Here is a 17,029-nt window from a genome sequence, read left to right as displayed (position 1 = left end):
TTGAATGGCAGAGCAGATTTGAGAAGCTGAATGGACTCCTGCTCCTTTGTTCCATTCCATCTTATTTCATGCAATGTACAAAGCTTGTGTCTCCAGACAGGAAGCTTTTAAAGCTAGACTTAATAGCCTGTCAAAGAGCGGAAAATGCAGTCCTGTTGTATTTTGGATCTAGACCCCAGCATTCTCTCTCAACACATACTGACAGTATATTGGTACATAACTCTGCTCAATGTACTGTGCTCATTTTCTCTAAACTCTTCCAGAAAAATCAAAAAAAAAGTCCATGCACAAACGTATCCTGTATGCTAGCGACATTGGGCCCAGTAGTTCACAGGCTGTTTTCACAGACAAGGAGGATATTTTTATCGAGTTGTAGAGCAATCAGTTGTCATAGTTATCCAGCTTGGGGCAAATTGCTGTGGAATAGGCCATGATAAAAACCCAAGGCTTCCCAAGAAGAGATGATAAACGTTATTTAGACTTCAAGGAAATCTTTACCGTGGTCTTGTGAAAGACTGCAAGTTTCTCTGAAATTACAACATAGTTAAGTGAAGAGTTCAATCACACAATTTGTGGCAGTAAGTTAATTTAATGGTATTGATGCCAAAAGTGTTCTTTACATTAGAGCAGATCTAAGGACAAATCGTAAGACCACTTCGGAACAGAATAGAAGAGTCTGTTCTAAGTTAGTGATAGGTGACTGGCATAAAATTTATTATAAGGATGTATTGTAGTTCTATGAATGAGACACAGGAAAATAGCTTCTTTTGCCCAGTTTCATCTAGTGTCAGGTACATGGACAGGAGTGAATTCTATCAGATGTAGCTGACCTGTATTAATGTGAGATGCATCAGAGATATTTCAGGGTGAAATTCAGCTTGCAGGAGTGTGCAACTTTTGGAGTGGTTGGGGTTTTAAAAGGCGGAAATTGACAACATGTCGGAATGCTGACTCCAGTCCGCTTACTTCAGCATTTAACTGCATTAGGCTATGTGCGAAAAATCCCTGATAGAGAGGCAAATTGTCGATTTCAATATGTTAATTGTTCATTTACATTAATATTAACCTAGCTTTTGGAATTTAACTGTGAGCACATGGGTTTCCCAGGTTTCCTGGAGCTTGTCCGTGAAACCAAGGTGAGAATACAGTGGCAATTGAATGCACTGAAGACATGAAGGAGAATATGCCAATAAGCACTGAAACCTTACAGTTGCTTTGTTGCCTGATTATGTGAAAGGTCAAAGTACTTGTGCTGAGATGTGACTTTCACAACTTTTGAGGTTTGTTCATCTGATCTCCACTTTGGAGCTGCAATTTATCAAATCAGCATGAGGGAGCAGCAGGAGGGCCAGCAGCAGCAACACCCACTACACCAGCTTGTTAGAAGAAGGCAGCTGCCAAGTGGACCTGGTGGCCACGCTTTGCCAATGACTGTCAAAGTCACCACAATGCTCACTTCTTTGGCTCCAGTTCCTTCCAGAATTGTGCCAGAGAAATATCCAGGATTTTGCAGTCAGCTGCCCAAAAATGGCCTATTTGCATGGCAGGTAATTATGTCAACTTTGCCATTGATTATGCCAGTCAGAGTAGCAGGTGCTCAGGTTTGCAGTTGTAGCTGACTTTCTAGAAGGGTGTCATCAACTGCACGTGTGTGGCAATTAAGGCTTCTCCTAATCTTCCACAAGTATTCATATACCATAAAGGCTCCCACTTCATGGGCAGAATTTTCTGCCTGTCGGGCAGGCGGGCCCGACTCAAACTCCGGCGGGCGGGGAGCCGATCCCCGCCAGCGAAGCGGGCCGCACCGCCATTTTACGTGGTCGGGCTAATTAAGGCCCGCCCAGTGTGATGTCCAGTGGGAAGCGCTATGTGCTTCCTGTGTGGGTGGGGGATTCCCTAAAAGCGAGAGTGTGCTCTTAAGCGCATGCGCACGAAGGAGCGCACTCATCTCCCTGAGGCTAAGTGCAGCCTCAGGGAGATCACTTCCACTTTGAAAAATATTAAAAATAAAAAAAAATTCCCTAACAATGTCACATGAGATGGGATATTTTCATAATTTACAGAATAACTTTATTAAAATTTTTGAAACCCTGCATGAAACCTCATCCCGCCGCTGGATGAGGTTTCATGTTTTCTCTATTTACCGCTGGGTTTTCTGGCCTACCTGAGAAACTTAAGGTTGGATGGGCAGGTCCTTTAATTGTTTAAATGATCCTGTCAATGGCCTCAATTGGCCATTGACAGGTCGGCGGGCCAGCAGCTGATTTTTCTGTGCTCCTATTTTCCTGAAAATTTAAATGGGGCGGGATGACATTGGGGGTTCCCCCCAACATCATCCCGCATCATTTTACATGTCAGTGAACAGGCCCCACCCCCTGCTCGCCGACGGCAAAATTCTGCCCCATCAATCTGCAGCTGGTGTGCAAGCACACCAAGATGTTTAAGCATGTGTGCAAAAGGTTCTCCTGCGACTGCCATGATGCTTTTGCCCTCACGCTAGTTCACCCTCGCAGTTCAATTTACACCTCGAAGCAGAGTTACCGACTGGGTGCTCAGAGATAAGGGATAACCACTTAAAATGTAAAATGTGGCCGATGACACCCAACCAATGAAGCCCAGAAGTGAAACGGCAAAAGCCATATGACAACCAGATATGTCACTGAACAAGCCATCATCATGTTGAAGATGCGCTTCAAGAGCCTGAACACATCTGGAGGTGTCCTTCAACCAAGGTCTCCAGAACAGTCCCAATGTGCTGTGCTCTACATAATATTTCAAAGCAGTGAGGTTTGGGCTTGCAGGAGAAACAAGGGCACAGAGACTATTCTGACGATTCTGAGGAAGAGGTGGAGGGGAGGAAGAGGCAGAACGCAATGTAGCTAGGGCACCAGCAACAGTACAGGTTATTTCCAAGGGTGTCATCATTATTACAAGGTTCACTTAGGTTTCACCAGTCCACCCATCTGACAGCCACATCCGAAGGCCACTTCCTCCACCCTTTCCCTGAACATAAGACAGTCTTTCAAACAACGAAGCATCCCATTCACAGCCCTCTACCAATTTGTGTCTTACCATGTATCACAAATGAAAAGGCCTCATAGGCAGCAATCAAAAGTGAACAACACATGAAAGTGGTGGAAACAAATATCTACTGTGGCTCAAAAATGAAACAGAAACTTAATATTCTAACCCTTGTGTAACTACAAATATTTACTAATACAAGAGATTCTGATGAATGGTTATTAACCTGAAAAATTAGTCGGAATCTTCCCAGTCCCTTGAGGGCGGCTGAAGGTCGGGGTGGATGAGGGGGGTGTGCAGGAAATTTAGACAGTCATGTGTCAGTTCAGTTCCTTAATATCTTCCTGCTTCTATGCACTTTTGCAGGAGTGGCAGCAGATAGCCGTCCAGCAGCTGCACGTAGCCAATTAGTGTGGTTAAAAGGGCAACTAGTCCGTACTTTATGATTGCTGTTATGAGCACAGGCCCCCACGTTGCCACATATGTTAGCACCTTGGCGACTCAGCAGCAGGAAGCCTTCTGTAGACTGTTCCTACCCCTGGTTCGTAGGTTTACTCTGGGTGTCAACAACTCAAAACTACCATGTTTTTCCACACCAAGCAAGTTTACTTAGTGCTTCACGACTCTAACACAATTATATACTCATGTATCCACACGGGTCAGGTTGCCGGTTGCTTGGAATGTCTGAGAATCAGATTGAAGCGGATGTTCAGTCCTCCTCTTTCTGATCTGCAAGAAGTTGGTCAGACTACTTCGTTCCCGAGCTATCTGGCTTATCACCTTCGGGGCACCTTCTCTTATACCCTGTTCTCCACATGCATCCTGCATGATCAGGCTTTGATAGTCAACCCCAGTGTCCGGTTCTTGATAATTGGTCTGTTGACCACCGGCAGGTGTCACAAGTTTGCCACATTCACCACAGTTGGTTGACTTTTCACCAGTCCAAACATCTTTTTGTTTATCAAGGGTCTCATCTCTCAGTTTTGACCACACAGGGCAGTTAGTTCCCTGTTGTCTCTCAGGAAGATAAGTAGATATTATCTCATCTCGTGGCCTTTCGGGTCTCCAAGCAGCCAGTCCTGATTACATTGCTAATGTATATTTAGCAGTCCTTCACCCTTTCACCTTAAGGACCTCAGGACTTACTTCCCCATTTGCCATCTCGCTTCACTGTACATTATGGCCAACATTGTCCCCCCATCGGGGGGGAAGAGTGGGAGTGGACGCGGATGGGCAAGCCCCCGATCAGCGCCCCTAGTCAGAGGCACGTCGCCATTTTACGTGGGTGGGCCAGTTAAGGCCTGCCCAAAGTGCTGCCTCAGGGAGATCGTCTCTGATTTAAAACTTTAAATAAAGATATTTTAAAATGTCCCTGCCATGTTCCCTCATGTGACACTCACATGAGTTGGGACATGTCCATAACTTTTATTGAAACCTTTTGTAAAAAATCTAAAAACCCTCATGAAACCTCATCCCGCTCATGGATGAGATTTCATGCTTTTTCTAATTCCTGCCGGGGCTCCTGGCCTGCCTGCACCCCGCTCGCCAGCGGGAAAATCCTGCCCCATAGTTCAGACCACTGGGCTGCCTTTAACTGGGCCACCCGACTTCCATCTCCCACATACAGAACCTGCCCACTATCCACAGAGATGGCCTGTTAATTGGCTGCCTCCCCTAAGATTGAGATGCCATGCGGACAACAAATACTAGCGGGACCAGGACCTGGAAATGGTCCCGGCTCACAATTATTTTCTATGTCTGAAAGATTTCAGCTGTTAACTCTGTTTCTCTTCATCAATGCTGCCTGACCAGCTGAGTATTTCCAGCATTTTCTATTTTTATGACAAACCTATACTTTTCCTCTTCCTAGCACTTACATGTGGTGCAACCTCTAAGGCTTCAACAGAGGTCGAAGCACACCGCTCAGATCCCTGCTCTGACTGCTGAGATGCTCTTGGTCAACATACCCTGGGTTTTGGAGCCTGTGAGGGCCCATCAAAGACTGTGCCATCTGCACCTGCGTAGGGGCAGACTCGGCCATCGGAACATGAGGCAGCATATAATGTACTGACTGGGGGGAAGGGGTGATGCGGATCGGCAACAGATGTGAAGTGGAACCACTTTGAGCTGTGTCCCTACTGCCATGTCCCCGTTCATCATCATCCCTCTCATGGCCCACTGGCACTTCCATGCCAGCAATGATCTGGAGAGCACTTTGCTGCAGATCAGTGAGATAACAAATGGCCAAAGCTATTCTATTTAAAGTGGTCATCATAATGTGAAAGCCACTGGTGAGGCCTGCATGTATTCATTTGATTGTCACGTTTGCTGCTTCATTCAGGTTGCCACTCTTTCCATGCACAAAGGCACCATCACAAAGGCCTGTAACATCATGTCACGAATGGTTGAGATGGATTCCTCCAGTCTCTCTGCAAAGGTGCACAATGCAGCTGGAATGCCTGTTAGTACATTTCACAATCTCTGCTGCTACTCCAGAAGTAGCATTTCCATCGATGGCCCCTAAGATTCATCATCTATGTCCAGCTGAACTGAGCTTAGCATAGCCTGCAACCTCCAATGTGGACTCACCATTGCAGCCCCTGTCTCCACCATCTGCTCTTACTAACTTTTGAAACCCAATTGTCTTCCATACCGATGACACAGAAGTATGAGTGTCTGCATGAATCATGTGATATTGCCCCTTCAGAATATGTGACCTCCTCTGAAGAGTTGTTATTGTCCTCCTGCAGGGCGCTTGTCCGCCCTATGGGAGATTGAAGGCTTTAATTGGAACTGCCAAGATAAAAATGTTTTTAGTGATCATTAAGAATATAATCATATTTCACTCACTGCCATCACCAGGTCAACATCAGCGAGTGTCGTATACCATGGGGGTGTTGGATATTCAATTATGTTACTATTATAGCTGGGAGGGCCACTTCCAGTTCTCTGTCTCTCCCTCATGTTCTGTTCCCTCTTCTGAAAGGAGAGAAAAATAGACTCATGAGTGTGAGTAATGGCATATGTTGAATGGATGGATGGAAAGCAGTTGTAGGTGACTATGAGGAAGAAACATAACATTGCATAAAGGTGAAAGTGAGTGTCAGTGGTGGATGGACAGATGGGGATATGAGGAAGTGCATAGACAGTGAGGACTTGCAGGGTAAGTTGGTGTGAAATGTGCTGTGTTGAAGTAGACTTGAGAAGGCAGCGTGAGGGGGTTTGAATGATAAGCAAGTCAGCATATAGGTGAACATGCCATTGTACTCATCTTTCCTGCCCTGCTTAAGTTATTAAACACCTTCAGCATTGAATCCAGGAGTTTGGCACCTGTTGACCTCCTCGGCTTCCTCCAGCCATGCCTTCTTGGTTTCATTGACAGGTCTTCTTCCCATCAGTAGAGAACAGTATCTACATCCTTTTAGGAGTTTTGCCAAGGCTCTGACCCAAACCATGTCCCTCTCGACACTTGTGTTTAAAAATTCAGATCTTCCTTCAGGGGTTCTTTCCCACTCTCTAACCTAGACTTCACTGGTGGGACTTTTGCCAAACAAGTGGTTAGTATGCATCAAGTCAACACCCAGAAATATTCCAGCTTCTGATGGAGCCAGGCCAGTGGAAATTCCCATCTTAGGAAGTTCCTGCCCTTTGCTCCATCTCTGATAATATTTACCTTGTAAGGGGTGAATAGAGGTCTCACCTCTTAAAATGCAAGCTGGAAACTTCCAGAAATGGCAGAGACATACTGCAACCAGAACCCTGCTGTTGGCCTGGGGATTCCACCAATCTTCCATCAGATTTACAGCAGTCCCTACAATAATGAAAGGATTAGATTCGGTCCAAGTGAGTAGGCTATTTGATTTAGATAGAATATGGAGGGAGGTCTTGTGGTACAGTGGTAGCATCCCTGCCTCTGAGCCAGAAGCTGAAGGTTCAAGCCCCACTCCAGGACTTTATCCCTAAGGAAGTGGTGTTCATAACATGGCCAAGGAGGTTGAGTATCAACTTATAAATCCTTCCAACATATGCCAATGGCAGGTGCTAAGAGTGTGAGAGATTCCTGGTCAGCAATGTAATGGAAAGAACATTGGAGCCTCTACCATCACTATCCTTAGCTCCAGACTACAACATGCATGTAAAAGTGTATGTTGTCACAGCAACTCAGACTCCTTGGGGGTCGGTTGGCTGCATGGCTGGTGTGGATCAGATTGGTGCCAACAGCATGGGGTTCCCTGTTCCAGCTGGGGTGGATTTGGGACCTGCCTCCTTGCCCTACCCATAGCACTATGGGTCAGACCTTCCTTAGAGCAGAGAATTGGAGAAGCACAGATCATGAAATTAAATTATCTAAATGTAGAATTAAGTTAGATATTAATGGATACATTTTTTCAGATTTGTTGACTTATGGAATGATGCACATGTACTGAGTGCGAATTTGTTGCAAGAGTTGGACAAGTTTCTGTTTCTGGCTGACATAACTCAAAGAAGAACTTTCATTAAATGGTGGCTTCAGGATGTCCTAAGGTGCTTCATACCCAATTAAGTACTTTTAAAATATAGTCACTTCTGTAATGCTGTAAGATAGGGAAACATGGCAGCTATTTGGTTAAAGGATAGATGTTGGTCAGGATACCAAGAAGAATTTCCTCTCCTTCTTCAAGTAGTATCATGTGATCTTTTACAATCACCTGAGAGGATAGATGAGGCCTCAATTTATTGTCTCATTTGAAAGATGGTATGTCTAACAATGCAGGACTCCCTGAACACTGCACTGGAATGTTATCCTACATTATGTGTTCAAATCTCTGGACTGTGGCTTGAACCCACAACCATCTGACTCAAGAGGTAAAAGTGCCACCAAATGAGCCAAGGCTGATAAGGAACATAAGGCAGACAACTAAGTTTAAAAAGTAAGTTAGTATAATGGGTTGTGCCTCCCAGTTACCAATGTCTCCAGGAACTACCTTTGGGGATTAGAAAGGAATTTCCTTGATTTTTTTTCTGAATTGGTCTCAAGTTTTTTTTGCTTTCCTGGGGGAATTGAGTAATTAACTGGTGGGTGAGTGGGAAAAAGTGGGAGTCATGGTGTATTGAAGTTACACCATGGTAGAATGTCTGGCATATATGATAGCTGGTCTTTTGCTGTCCTTTGTTTTCATACATTCACATGCATCAGTAAATCCCCACAGAACTTTGGTCTCACAACAGCAAGAAGTTGATTGAAGCAAGGCTCAGGTGTTTATCAAATATGTATTTAGTATTTTCAATGCAGCATATCTGGTTCTTTTTAGGTCAATTTTCTTAACTGCAGGTTTTAGTAAGAGTAAAATTGTGTTTCCATTAATGTAGCAAATGCAAACAGTCAAGTGGATGATTCATGTTAAAATCACATTGCATTTTAGAACCACATTTCACTGTAAAATTGGAGTTGATCTTGAGGACTCGATTCTAGAGAAAAAGAAAGGGCTTAGATACTGGAGACGTTTTAGTTTTGGCAGTTATGTTAGCAATTTGTAACAGAATGTGTAGAAAAAAATCACTCAGGCAGTCGTTTTCATTTCCAGCACATATCAAGTGAGAAAGAATATTTAGTTAAGCCTGTAGGAAAGTTATGATTTATTTTAAAAATCTCTTCTGCTCTTCAGTTATTAGAGTGATGTAGAATTAAACGTGTCTTTTTTTTTTCCCATCCCTATCTACCAACACAGGAATGCACAGTGATCTGGCATGCATGCAAATAAAATAAGAGCACATTGCATATGTAAGTAAAAATGAAGGGGGTAATTTTGATTTCGGGAGAGATGTACAATGGGCAGCTGATGTGATATTGCCAGTGATACACTCTCACAAGAAGCCCAAATTATTCCTATTGAGTTTTTGGTTTCATAAATGTTAATCAGGTGTCTGAGTAGCTCAACATTTGAGCCTTCGACTCCCAAGTAAAAGATAATGGGGGTTGGAGGGCTAGTTCCTGACTTTCTGTGATAATAGTGAATTGGCAGCCTGTTTTACATATGTCTCCATTTTAATATTAATTGACTTCTTGGAACTTGGGTGCCGAACCATCCTGCTACAGTTGGGTGCAATTCAGGAGTTATCAACCCAGAGGTACCATTTTTTTTTCTTCTGGGGCAAAAAGGGAAACTAGCACTGACTATCCCCACAAGAATTGATGCACCATTTGCCAGTCAATCACATGTATCAGTACTTACAGGACAAGAGAAAAAGTTGCTGCCTAAATAATCTGTTCAAACACTTACTTACTTATATATTGTCACGTTTTTGTGGCATAAAGTAATATTCAATGGCAAAAGGTCTAAGCAATAAAGATGGAGCTGGGGAGTGTTAAATCTAAAAGTACATATGTTAGATTTGAACCAAAGAATTCTCTCTGCATTCAGATATGCTGTGAACTGTTCATAAAATTCATAAACCTGTACCTTCAGCTAACTCCACTGATACGTTCTGGGGGTCTTTTTGCCTGTTTTTATTCCAGGGGCTGGATTTTATGCCACCCCCAGCTAGGTGTGTTTTCAGCAAGGGAGGCACGTTAAATATGAGGAGTAGCAAGCACACCCCACCTTCCTGCCCACCCCTGAGCTGTCCCCCATAATACAGTAGGTGGACAGACACAAAAATTGGCAGTCCACTCACCATTTTAAATTAAATAATTTACAGTCAATTGAGCTTGTTACCAAGCCAATTGACCCCAATATTACACTGTCCATGCCATGGTACGATTGATGTGGGCAGGTGGGGGGAGTGGACAGGCCATTTTTTTTTCCAGTGGTTATTTGACTCCAGAAACCTGATACAGGAAAGAAGCAAATGTGTTGGCGACAACCTTATGAGGCGCTTAGGGAATGTTCTGCTCTAGTTGAATAGCTGGTATGCAGTGTACCAGATGAACTGTGATGAAGTGACAGTGGCAAAAGTCATGAGTGTATATGAGGGGGAGGTGCAGTAATTATAAGAGAGAAAGGAATGAGTAAAGAATGTTTATCTCTGAAATGGGCTATTCCTAACATCTTCTTCCAATAGTGCAAATTGTTTATAAGATTTATGTTGAGTAAACGGAAAAGGCCTCCAGCTCCCTTCCCAGCATAATTCCCAGATCTTCTGTCCTTCAGTACCAACAGATGCCTCACATCTTCTAACCCAGGTAGACGGTTAAATCTGGCATAGCAACTCATGGAGCTTTCATTAAGGCAAGCATCTTGAGGGAGTAACTTACAGAATCCATAAGTCTAGCAGAGGGTTCCTGCGATGACACTGATTTACAAGAAGGCCTTCTTCCCCGTTACCCCTTTTCCCTCCATGCTCCCTACCCCTCTCTACCCCCAACGACACCTTTGTTTCCACCTCCCATCCGCTCCCCCCAATGTTTTCATTCACCCCCTCCCAGCCTCACCCCCCCACAACTCCTCTTCCTTTCCCAGTCAATCCTAGACCTCCCTCCCCAAGTACATCTCTTCCAAACACAGCTGGACCTTCCTCTCCACCCCGTCAACCATTATCCGTTGTGAACAGACCTCAATGGTGGCTTTCTAACATCCGTGAGCTGCTTCGCAGCAGAGCCATGTCCATGAGAATCCACCCAGCATGCCATGGATGTTCCTCCAGTGTACCATTGCTGTCGGGCTCCAGCATCTTCTGCTCCTCGGATGTCCTCGATGTGAGCAAGGCCCTGGCGGTAAGTCCCAACTTCTGCCCGTCACACTTGTCAATATGTGTTCTGCACCGGCGTGTTTTCCTGCCAATGTGGATGGACAAATCTGCGGGGATGATTCTGGTGGGGTGGCCTTATAATTATATGCAGATGTATTACAATGAGGTTCCCAATGGCGGGAAACGCAGCCCTCCATCGACAGGCTGAGCGGACGATCGCAAACTGCTTTCATGATGCCGTAAAACCAGTTTTTGGTCTCTCGCCATATTGTCCACTCATGCCAACAAACATGCCTGATGCCAGTGGGCACGTAAAATTCTGCCCCTAGCCTCCACTACTTTTGGGGAAGAGAATTCCATGTGCCAGCAACCCTTTGGGAGAAAAAGTTTCTCTTCATCTCTGTCTTAAAAGGGAGACCTCTTGTTTTAAAACTACGTCCCCTAGTTTTAGTCTCCCCCACAAGAGGAAACATCCTCCGCGTATCCACCCTTCAGGATTGCATATGATTCAATAAGATCACCTCTCATTCTTCTCAATTCCATTGGGTATAGACCTAACCTGTTCAACCTTTCTTCATAAGACAGCCCCTTCATCCCAGGAATGAGTCCTGTGAACCTTCTCTGAACTGCTTCTAAAGCAATTATATCTTTTTTCAAATAAGACCAAAACTTCACACAGTATTCCAGATGCGGTCTCACCAAGGTCCTGTACAGCTGTGGTACAACTTCCCTACTTTTATATTCCATTCCTCTTCCAACATTCCATTCGCCTTCTTAATCACTTGCTGTGCCTGCATACTAATTTTGTGATTCATGTACCAAGACACCTAGATCCCTCTGTACCGCTGAGTTCTGCAATCCCTGTCCATTAAAATAGTGTACTGTTTTTCTACTTTCCCTGTCAAAGTGGACAAGTTCACATTTTCCCACATCATACTCCATCACTTAACCTGCCTATATCCCTTTACAGACTCTCTAACTCCCCTTGACAACTTACTTTCCGACATACCTTGGTGTTATCAGCAAATTTATCTAGCAGACATTCGGTTCCTTCATCCAAGTCATTGATATAGATTGTAAATAGTTGAGGCTCCAGCACTGCTCCCTGTAGCACTCCACTAGTTACAGCTTACCAATCCAAAAAAGATCATTTATCCCTACTCTTTACTTCCTGTTAGCCAACCAATCCTTTATCTATGCTAGTCTGTTACACCCTACATCTGTTGTTCTTTTGTGTAGTAAACTTTGATAAACCTTATCAAATGCCTTTTGGAAATCTAAGTACACCACATCTACCAATACTCCTTTATCAGCCTTGACTGTTACTTTGTGAAAAAACTCTAAAAAATTAGTTAAACGTGACATCCCTTTCACAAAGCCAAGTTGGCTCTGCCTGATCAAATCTTGATTATCTAAGTATCCTGCTGTAAACTCTTTAATATTGGATTTCCGCACTTGCCCTATGACAGATGTTAGGCTAACTGGCCTAACTGGCTTTCTTTCTGCCTCCCTTCTTTCTTGAATAAAGATGTTACATTAGCTATTTTCCAATCCACTGGAATCTTTCCAGAATCTAAGGAATTTTGGAAGATTATAACCAATGCATCTGTTATCTGTGCTGCCACTTATTTTAAAACCCTAGGATGCAGGCCACCTGTTCCTGGGGACTTGTCAACCTTTAGGTCTAATAGTTTTCCTAGCATCCTTTCCCTGGTGATAGTGATTTATTAAGTTCAGCCCTCCCTATCACATCTTGATTTTCAAGAATCTTTGGAAGCTTTCTAAGGGCAGAATATTGCGCTCGTTGGGCGGGCACACACCTGACCCGAACGAGCATAAAATGACATCAGGTGAGCGTCCTGACATCATTGCACACTTGCGCAATATTTCAGTCAGTGGCCGCACATGGGAGTCAGCAGCACATCCGCTGGCAATTAACAGGCCTATTAAGGCCATTAAAATAATAATCAAATGAAATTTTTCGCTGCCTGTCCAACCTTACGGTTGGTGGGCAGGTGAAAAGGTCAAGTGGCCTTTGGATTTTTTAGGAAACCTCATCCATGGGCACATTGAGGTTTCGTTCAGTGATTTAAAAAAATTTCAAACCAATTTTTAACATGTTATTAACATTTTTAAATTCCTTATTTTTTATTTTCAAAAATCTTTAGCTACCTGAGCAACGCTGCAGCGTGCATTTCAAGCTGACTGGCCATTCATTGGCCAGCCAGCGTGAAATCGCGGTCGAAGCCCGATCGCGGTTGGCTTTCCGACCACTTCCGGGCTCGCCCACTGAGCCCACCCGACCACCGGAAAACCTGGCCTAAGTCTTCTACAGTGAAGACATACACAAAATATCTGTTCAATGCCTCTGCCATTTCTTTGTTTTCTGTTATCAATTTCCCAAACTCACTCTCTAGAGGACCAACAGTAACTTTAGTTACTGCTTTCCTATTCAAATACTTGTGGAGAAACTTTCACTATCTGTTTTTATATTACTAGCTAGCTTTCTCTCATATTCTGCTTTCTGCTCCTTTATTATCTTTTGAGTCATTCTTTCCTGGTTCTTAAAATCTCCTCTGACCTACCACTAATCTTTGCAGATTTGTACAGCGTTTCTTTCAATTTAACACTATCCTTAATTTCCTCATTTAGCCACAGGTGATGCATGCTTCTCAAATAACCTTTCTTTCTCACTGGGATAAATATATTCTGAATGTTATTAAGTATCCCCTCAAAAGTCTGCCACTGCAACTCGACTGTACTACCTTTTAACCTAGTTTACCAGTTCAGCTTAGCTAACTCTGCCTTCATACTCTCATAGTTACCTTTATTTAGGTTTAAAATACTAGTCATACTTCTCCATTTCAAATGGAACATGAAATTCTATCACGTGATAACTGTCACCTTTACCATAAGGTTATTGAGTAATCCTGTACAGACCTTCGCCCAATGTAAAGGAACTTTCTATTTTTTCTACACCCATAAAGCTTGTCCATGCACAATTATTTCAGTGTTGCGGCCTACCTTACAAAATCCATCTTTAGCCCACATTTCCTGCTTTAAAACAGTGACTGCACTTCAGAAATACTTAATTGTTGTTGAGCATTTTGGGACAACTTTAGGCTACGTAAGAAACTATATAAATGCAAGTTCTTTCCCTGTGTAACTTGTTGTTAAATAAACAACAATCTAGCCAGATCACTTGTGCAGTTACCTTCAGAGCCATCGTGCAGTTCCCACGGGTACACTTCCTGTATACGAACAGTGACTACGCTTCAGAAATACATAACTAGCTGTAGAGCACTTTGGGACATCCTTATGCCATGTAAGGCACTATAAAAATGCAAGTTCTTTCTTTCTTTAACCTGCTGTTCTGCAAATAGGTGGTTAGGGTTTTGGTTTAATGTCTTATGCTAACAGCACCTCTAACAGAATGGCACTCCCTCAGCACTGCATTGGAGTGTTAGCCAAGATTATGTAGCCAAGTTCTGAAGTGGGCTTGAATCTATGACTCAGAGGTGAGAGTGTTACCAATGGAACCAAACTGACATGGAGATGGCTCTTCCTGTGCTGTCCAAATTAGCAGCCCGTGGTGTATTTAACTGTTTTTATGTCGGTTTTGTGCTATCCTGACAGATGGGTCTCACATTGCCATTGGCAGCACTAAAGAAAATTGGCTGGGAGATCCTTGTGAAGAAGGAGTCACTGACCTCAGCAAATCTGACTAATTTGCTTCAGGGTTGTCACCAGCCATGTGAGGTCTGCCAATGGGAGCCAGTGGTAACTAGGCACAAAGCTCAGTATCAAAATGTTTTTTATGCCACCCCAGCTGGCACAAAATGCTACGGCTCACCATCTTATATTCAGCCTACCTCTACAGAGCTTAGTCCACTGTGAAGGTAGTTTAAATTTTTTTCTCTACTCATAAAGCTTGTCCATGAACAATTATTTTCAGTGTTGTGGCCTGTATCACAAAATCCATCTTTAATGCAGACAGGGCAAACTCCTTGGCTCTGACTGTCTGGCATATTGTAAAATCATTTCCACTAGGAGCAGTTCCGGATATAAATGTGGAATATTAATGAGTAAAGCATGTTTATCTTTTCCTTTTTCACACATCAAGCCATAACCCTGGACATTTAGGAAGTCAATGTTCCCTCTTATGAAGGGTGCCCATTGTTTTTGTGTTGTCACTGCTTCTGAAAACCCTGAGGGATAACAAAGCAGACTTTTATCTGTCTGTCATCATCTATTTATTTTTGCTGATAGTAATATCTTTTTTAAAATATATTTATCAGCACAAAGCAAGAATCTGACAAAGTAATCTTTCAGAGTCAAGAAATGAATGCAACTGTTAAATTGCTATTTGTGAGCAATAATTATCGCAGTCTCGAAAGATAATTGAATTGCAAACATACAAGAAATAAAGAATGTCAAAAACTTAACAACTGACTTATCGTAGCCTGAAATTGACAGCCTGAAATACATGTCTGAATTTCTGAGTATCCTCTAGCAGCCATCCTCTTATATTATTCAAGAACAGCCTGTGAAAATATTAGTTTAAAGCAATAACATTCAAGGCTCCTTGTAAAAAAGGACAGTAATTTAAAGGATTATTACATCTGGTCCAAATCTTTCAAAAATGAAAACATAGAAATTTTAGAAAATGTGGAAGACCTGTCAGCTTTTCTTAGAGAAATGAAATGAAAACAATTCGTTAAAACCTGCTCTGCACAGAGCTGTTGCTGTTGGCCCAGGAGTTAAGCTGCATAGTGCCTCCGGACTCTGTGTTTAGAAAGGTCTTTCTCTTTTATTGATCAATATGACCAGGATGTTTTGACTGTAGTACTGATATTAAATATAGCTCCCATCATAACCTAATGACAGTTCTGCTACCCAGGCATCCTCTATAGGTCTGAAACACTGCTTGACATTTTGTTCTTTGGAGTTTAGGCTGTTGGAGGGCTTGCAGAAAAGAATCAGACAATAGTGTGAAATAGCCAATGTCGAATTAGCTGCCCATTATACACAACAATTTCATTTCCATTGCAATCAAAGGAAGGGAAAATTGGCTGGGCACATGATTTTTTGGATCCATTCGATATGGCCCGTTTGACATGATCACACAAAGTTAAAATTAAGCCAAATAACTTTTAAATGAGTACTTCTGATGGCTGTAGATAATTAATGATAAAGAAGCTTAAATGTATGTACTTATGACAACCTGAGGACATTTCAAAGAGCTTCACAACCTCACCTTTTGAAATGTTGGTATGTAGATGAACCCAGCAGCCGATTTGTATGAAGAAAGCTTCCACAAATGGCAGCGTGATGAATGACCATTTAATGTGCTTTTATTGGTGGTGTTGGCCGAGGTAGAAATATTGGCTGGGACGCCAGGAGAATTCCCCTACTTTACACTGGGGAGACCAAATTCAGATAGGGTGACCGCTTTGCAGAACATCTCCATTCAGTCTGCAAGCATGAGCCCAAGCTTCCAGTCATTTTAATTCTCCACCTTGTTCTCACACTGGCATCTCTGTCCATGGCCTACTGGTGAAGCTCAATGCAAGCTGGAGCAACAGCACCTCATTTTTGATTAGGCACTTTATAGTCTAACATTGAGTTCAAAAATTTCAGACTGCAATCTCTGTCTCTCCCCAGCCCATCACTGTTGTTTCCCTTTCTTTGAATGGTTCCGTCTTAAGCTTGCTTTTTTCTTGTTTTTGCTTTCAAACCACAGCTGTACATTAATACGCCATTCACACTTCCTCTGGACACATCTTTTGTTTCTTTGCTTACCTCGTTACAACTTCTTTGACTCTGTCATATCAACTGTTTTGTCATTAATCTCCTATCTTCTAACCTATCACAGGCCTTCTCTTTTGTATTTTTCCACCATCCCCAGTTTGACTCTTTAAAAATATATTATATTTCTAACTCTTTCCAGTTCTATTGAAAGGTCGTTGACCTAAAATGTCAACTCTGTTTCTCTGTCTACAAATGCTGAGTATTTCCAGTATTTTCTGTTTTCATTTCAGATTTCCAACATCTGAAGTAATTTGCTTTTGTATGCATCCTCACACCCTAGTTATTTTCTCTGCAGTTCTAAGATACCCGGATCATTTTTATCCCCACTGCTTTCTTCTTGACATTGCCATAAACCAAATGCTTCATGCTGCCTTTATCCATTCTGAAGGCCAACTTCTTTTTAACCATTCGTGGAATGTGGGCATCACTGGCACTGGCAGCATTTTTTGCCCACACTCTAATTGCCCTTGGCAAGATAACGGTGGATCTCTGTCTTGAATGCAACCATGTAGCTTGCTGAGCCACTATA

The 17,029-nt window shown here is 42.8% G+C and overlaps 1 protein-coding gene across 1 annotated transcript in view; it reads left to right on the top strand.

The window, feature by feature from the left end:
• The window catches only part of pou6f2 (POU class 6 homeobox 2), a 1,008,671-nt gene that overhangs the window by 751,072 nt on the left and 240,570 nt on the right, over positions 1–17,029 (top strand). Inside the window, exons 9-13 of the mRNA XM_041189250.1 lie at positions 1,071–1,136; positions 4,892–5,005; positions 5,363–5,482; positions 12,858–13,007; positions 14,326–14,469. Coding sequence (XP_041045184.1) covers positions 1,071–1,136; positions 4,892–5,005; positions 5,363–5,482; positions 12,858–13,007; positions 14,326–14,469 — 594 coding nt within the window. The remainder of the gene's footprint in view (positions 1–1,070; positions 1,137–4,891; positions 5,006–5,362; positions 5,483–12,857; positions 13,008–14,325; positions 14,470–17,029) is intronic.

Source organism: Carcharodon carcharias, chromosome 6 (genome assembly GCF_017639515.1).
Source record: "Carcharodon carcharias isolate sCarCar2 chromosome 6, sCarCar2.pri, whole genome shotgun sequence".
NCBI classification, from domain to species: domain Eukaryota; kingdom Metazoa; phylum Chordata; class Chondrichthyes; order Lamniformes; family Lamnidae; genus Carcharodon; species Carcharodon carcharias.
Note: the sequence above shows the minus strand (reverse complement) of the source record. Positions and strands in the feature narration are given on the sequence as shown.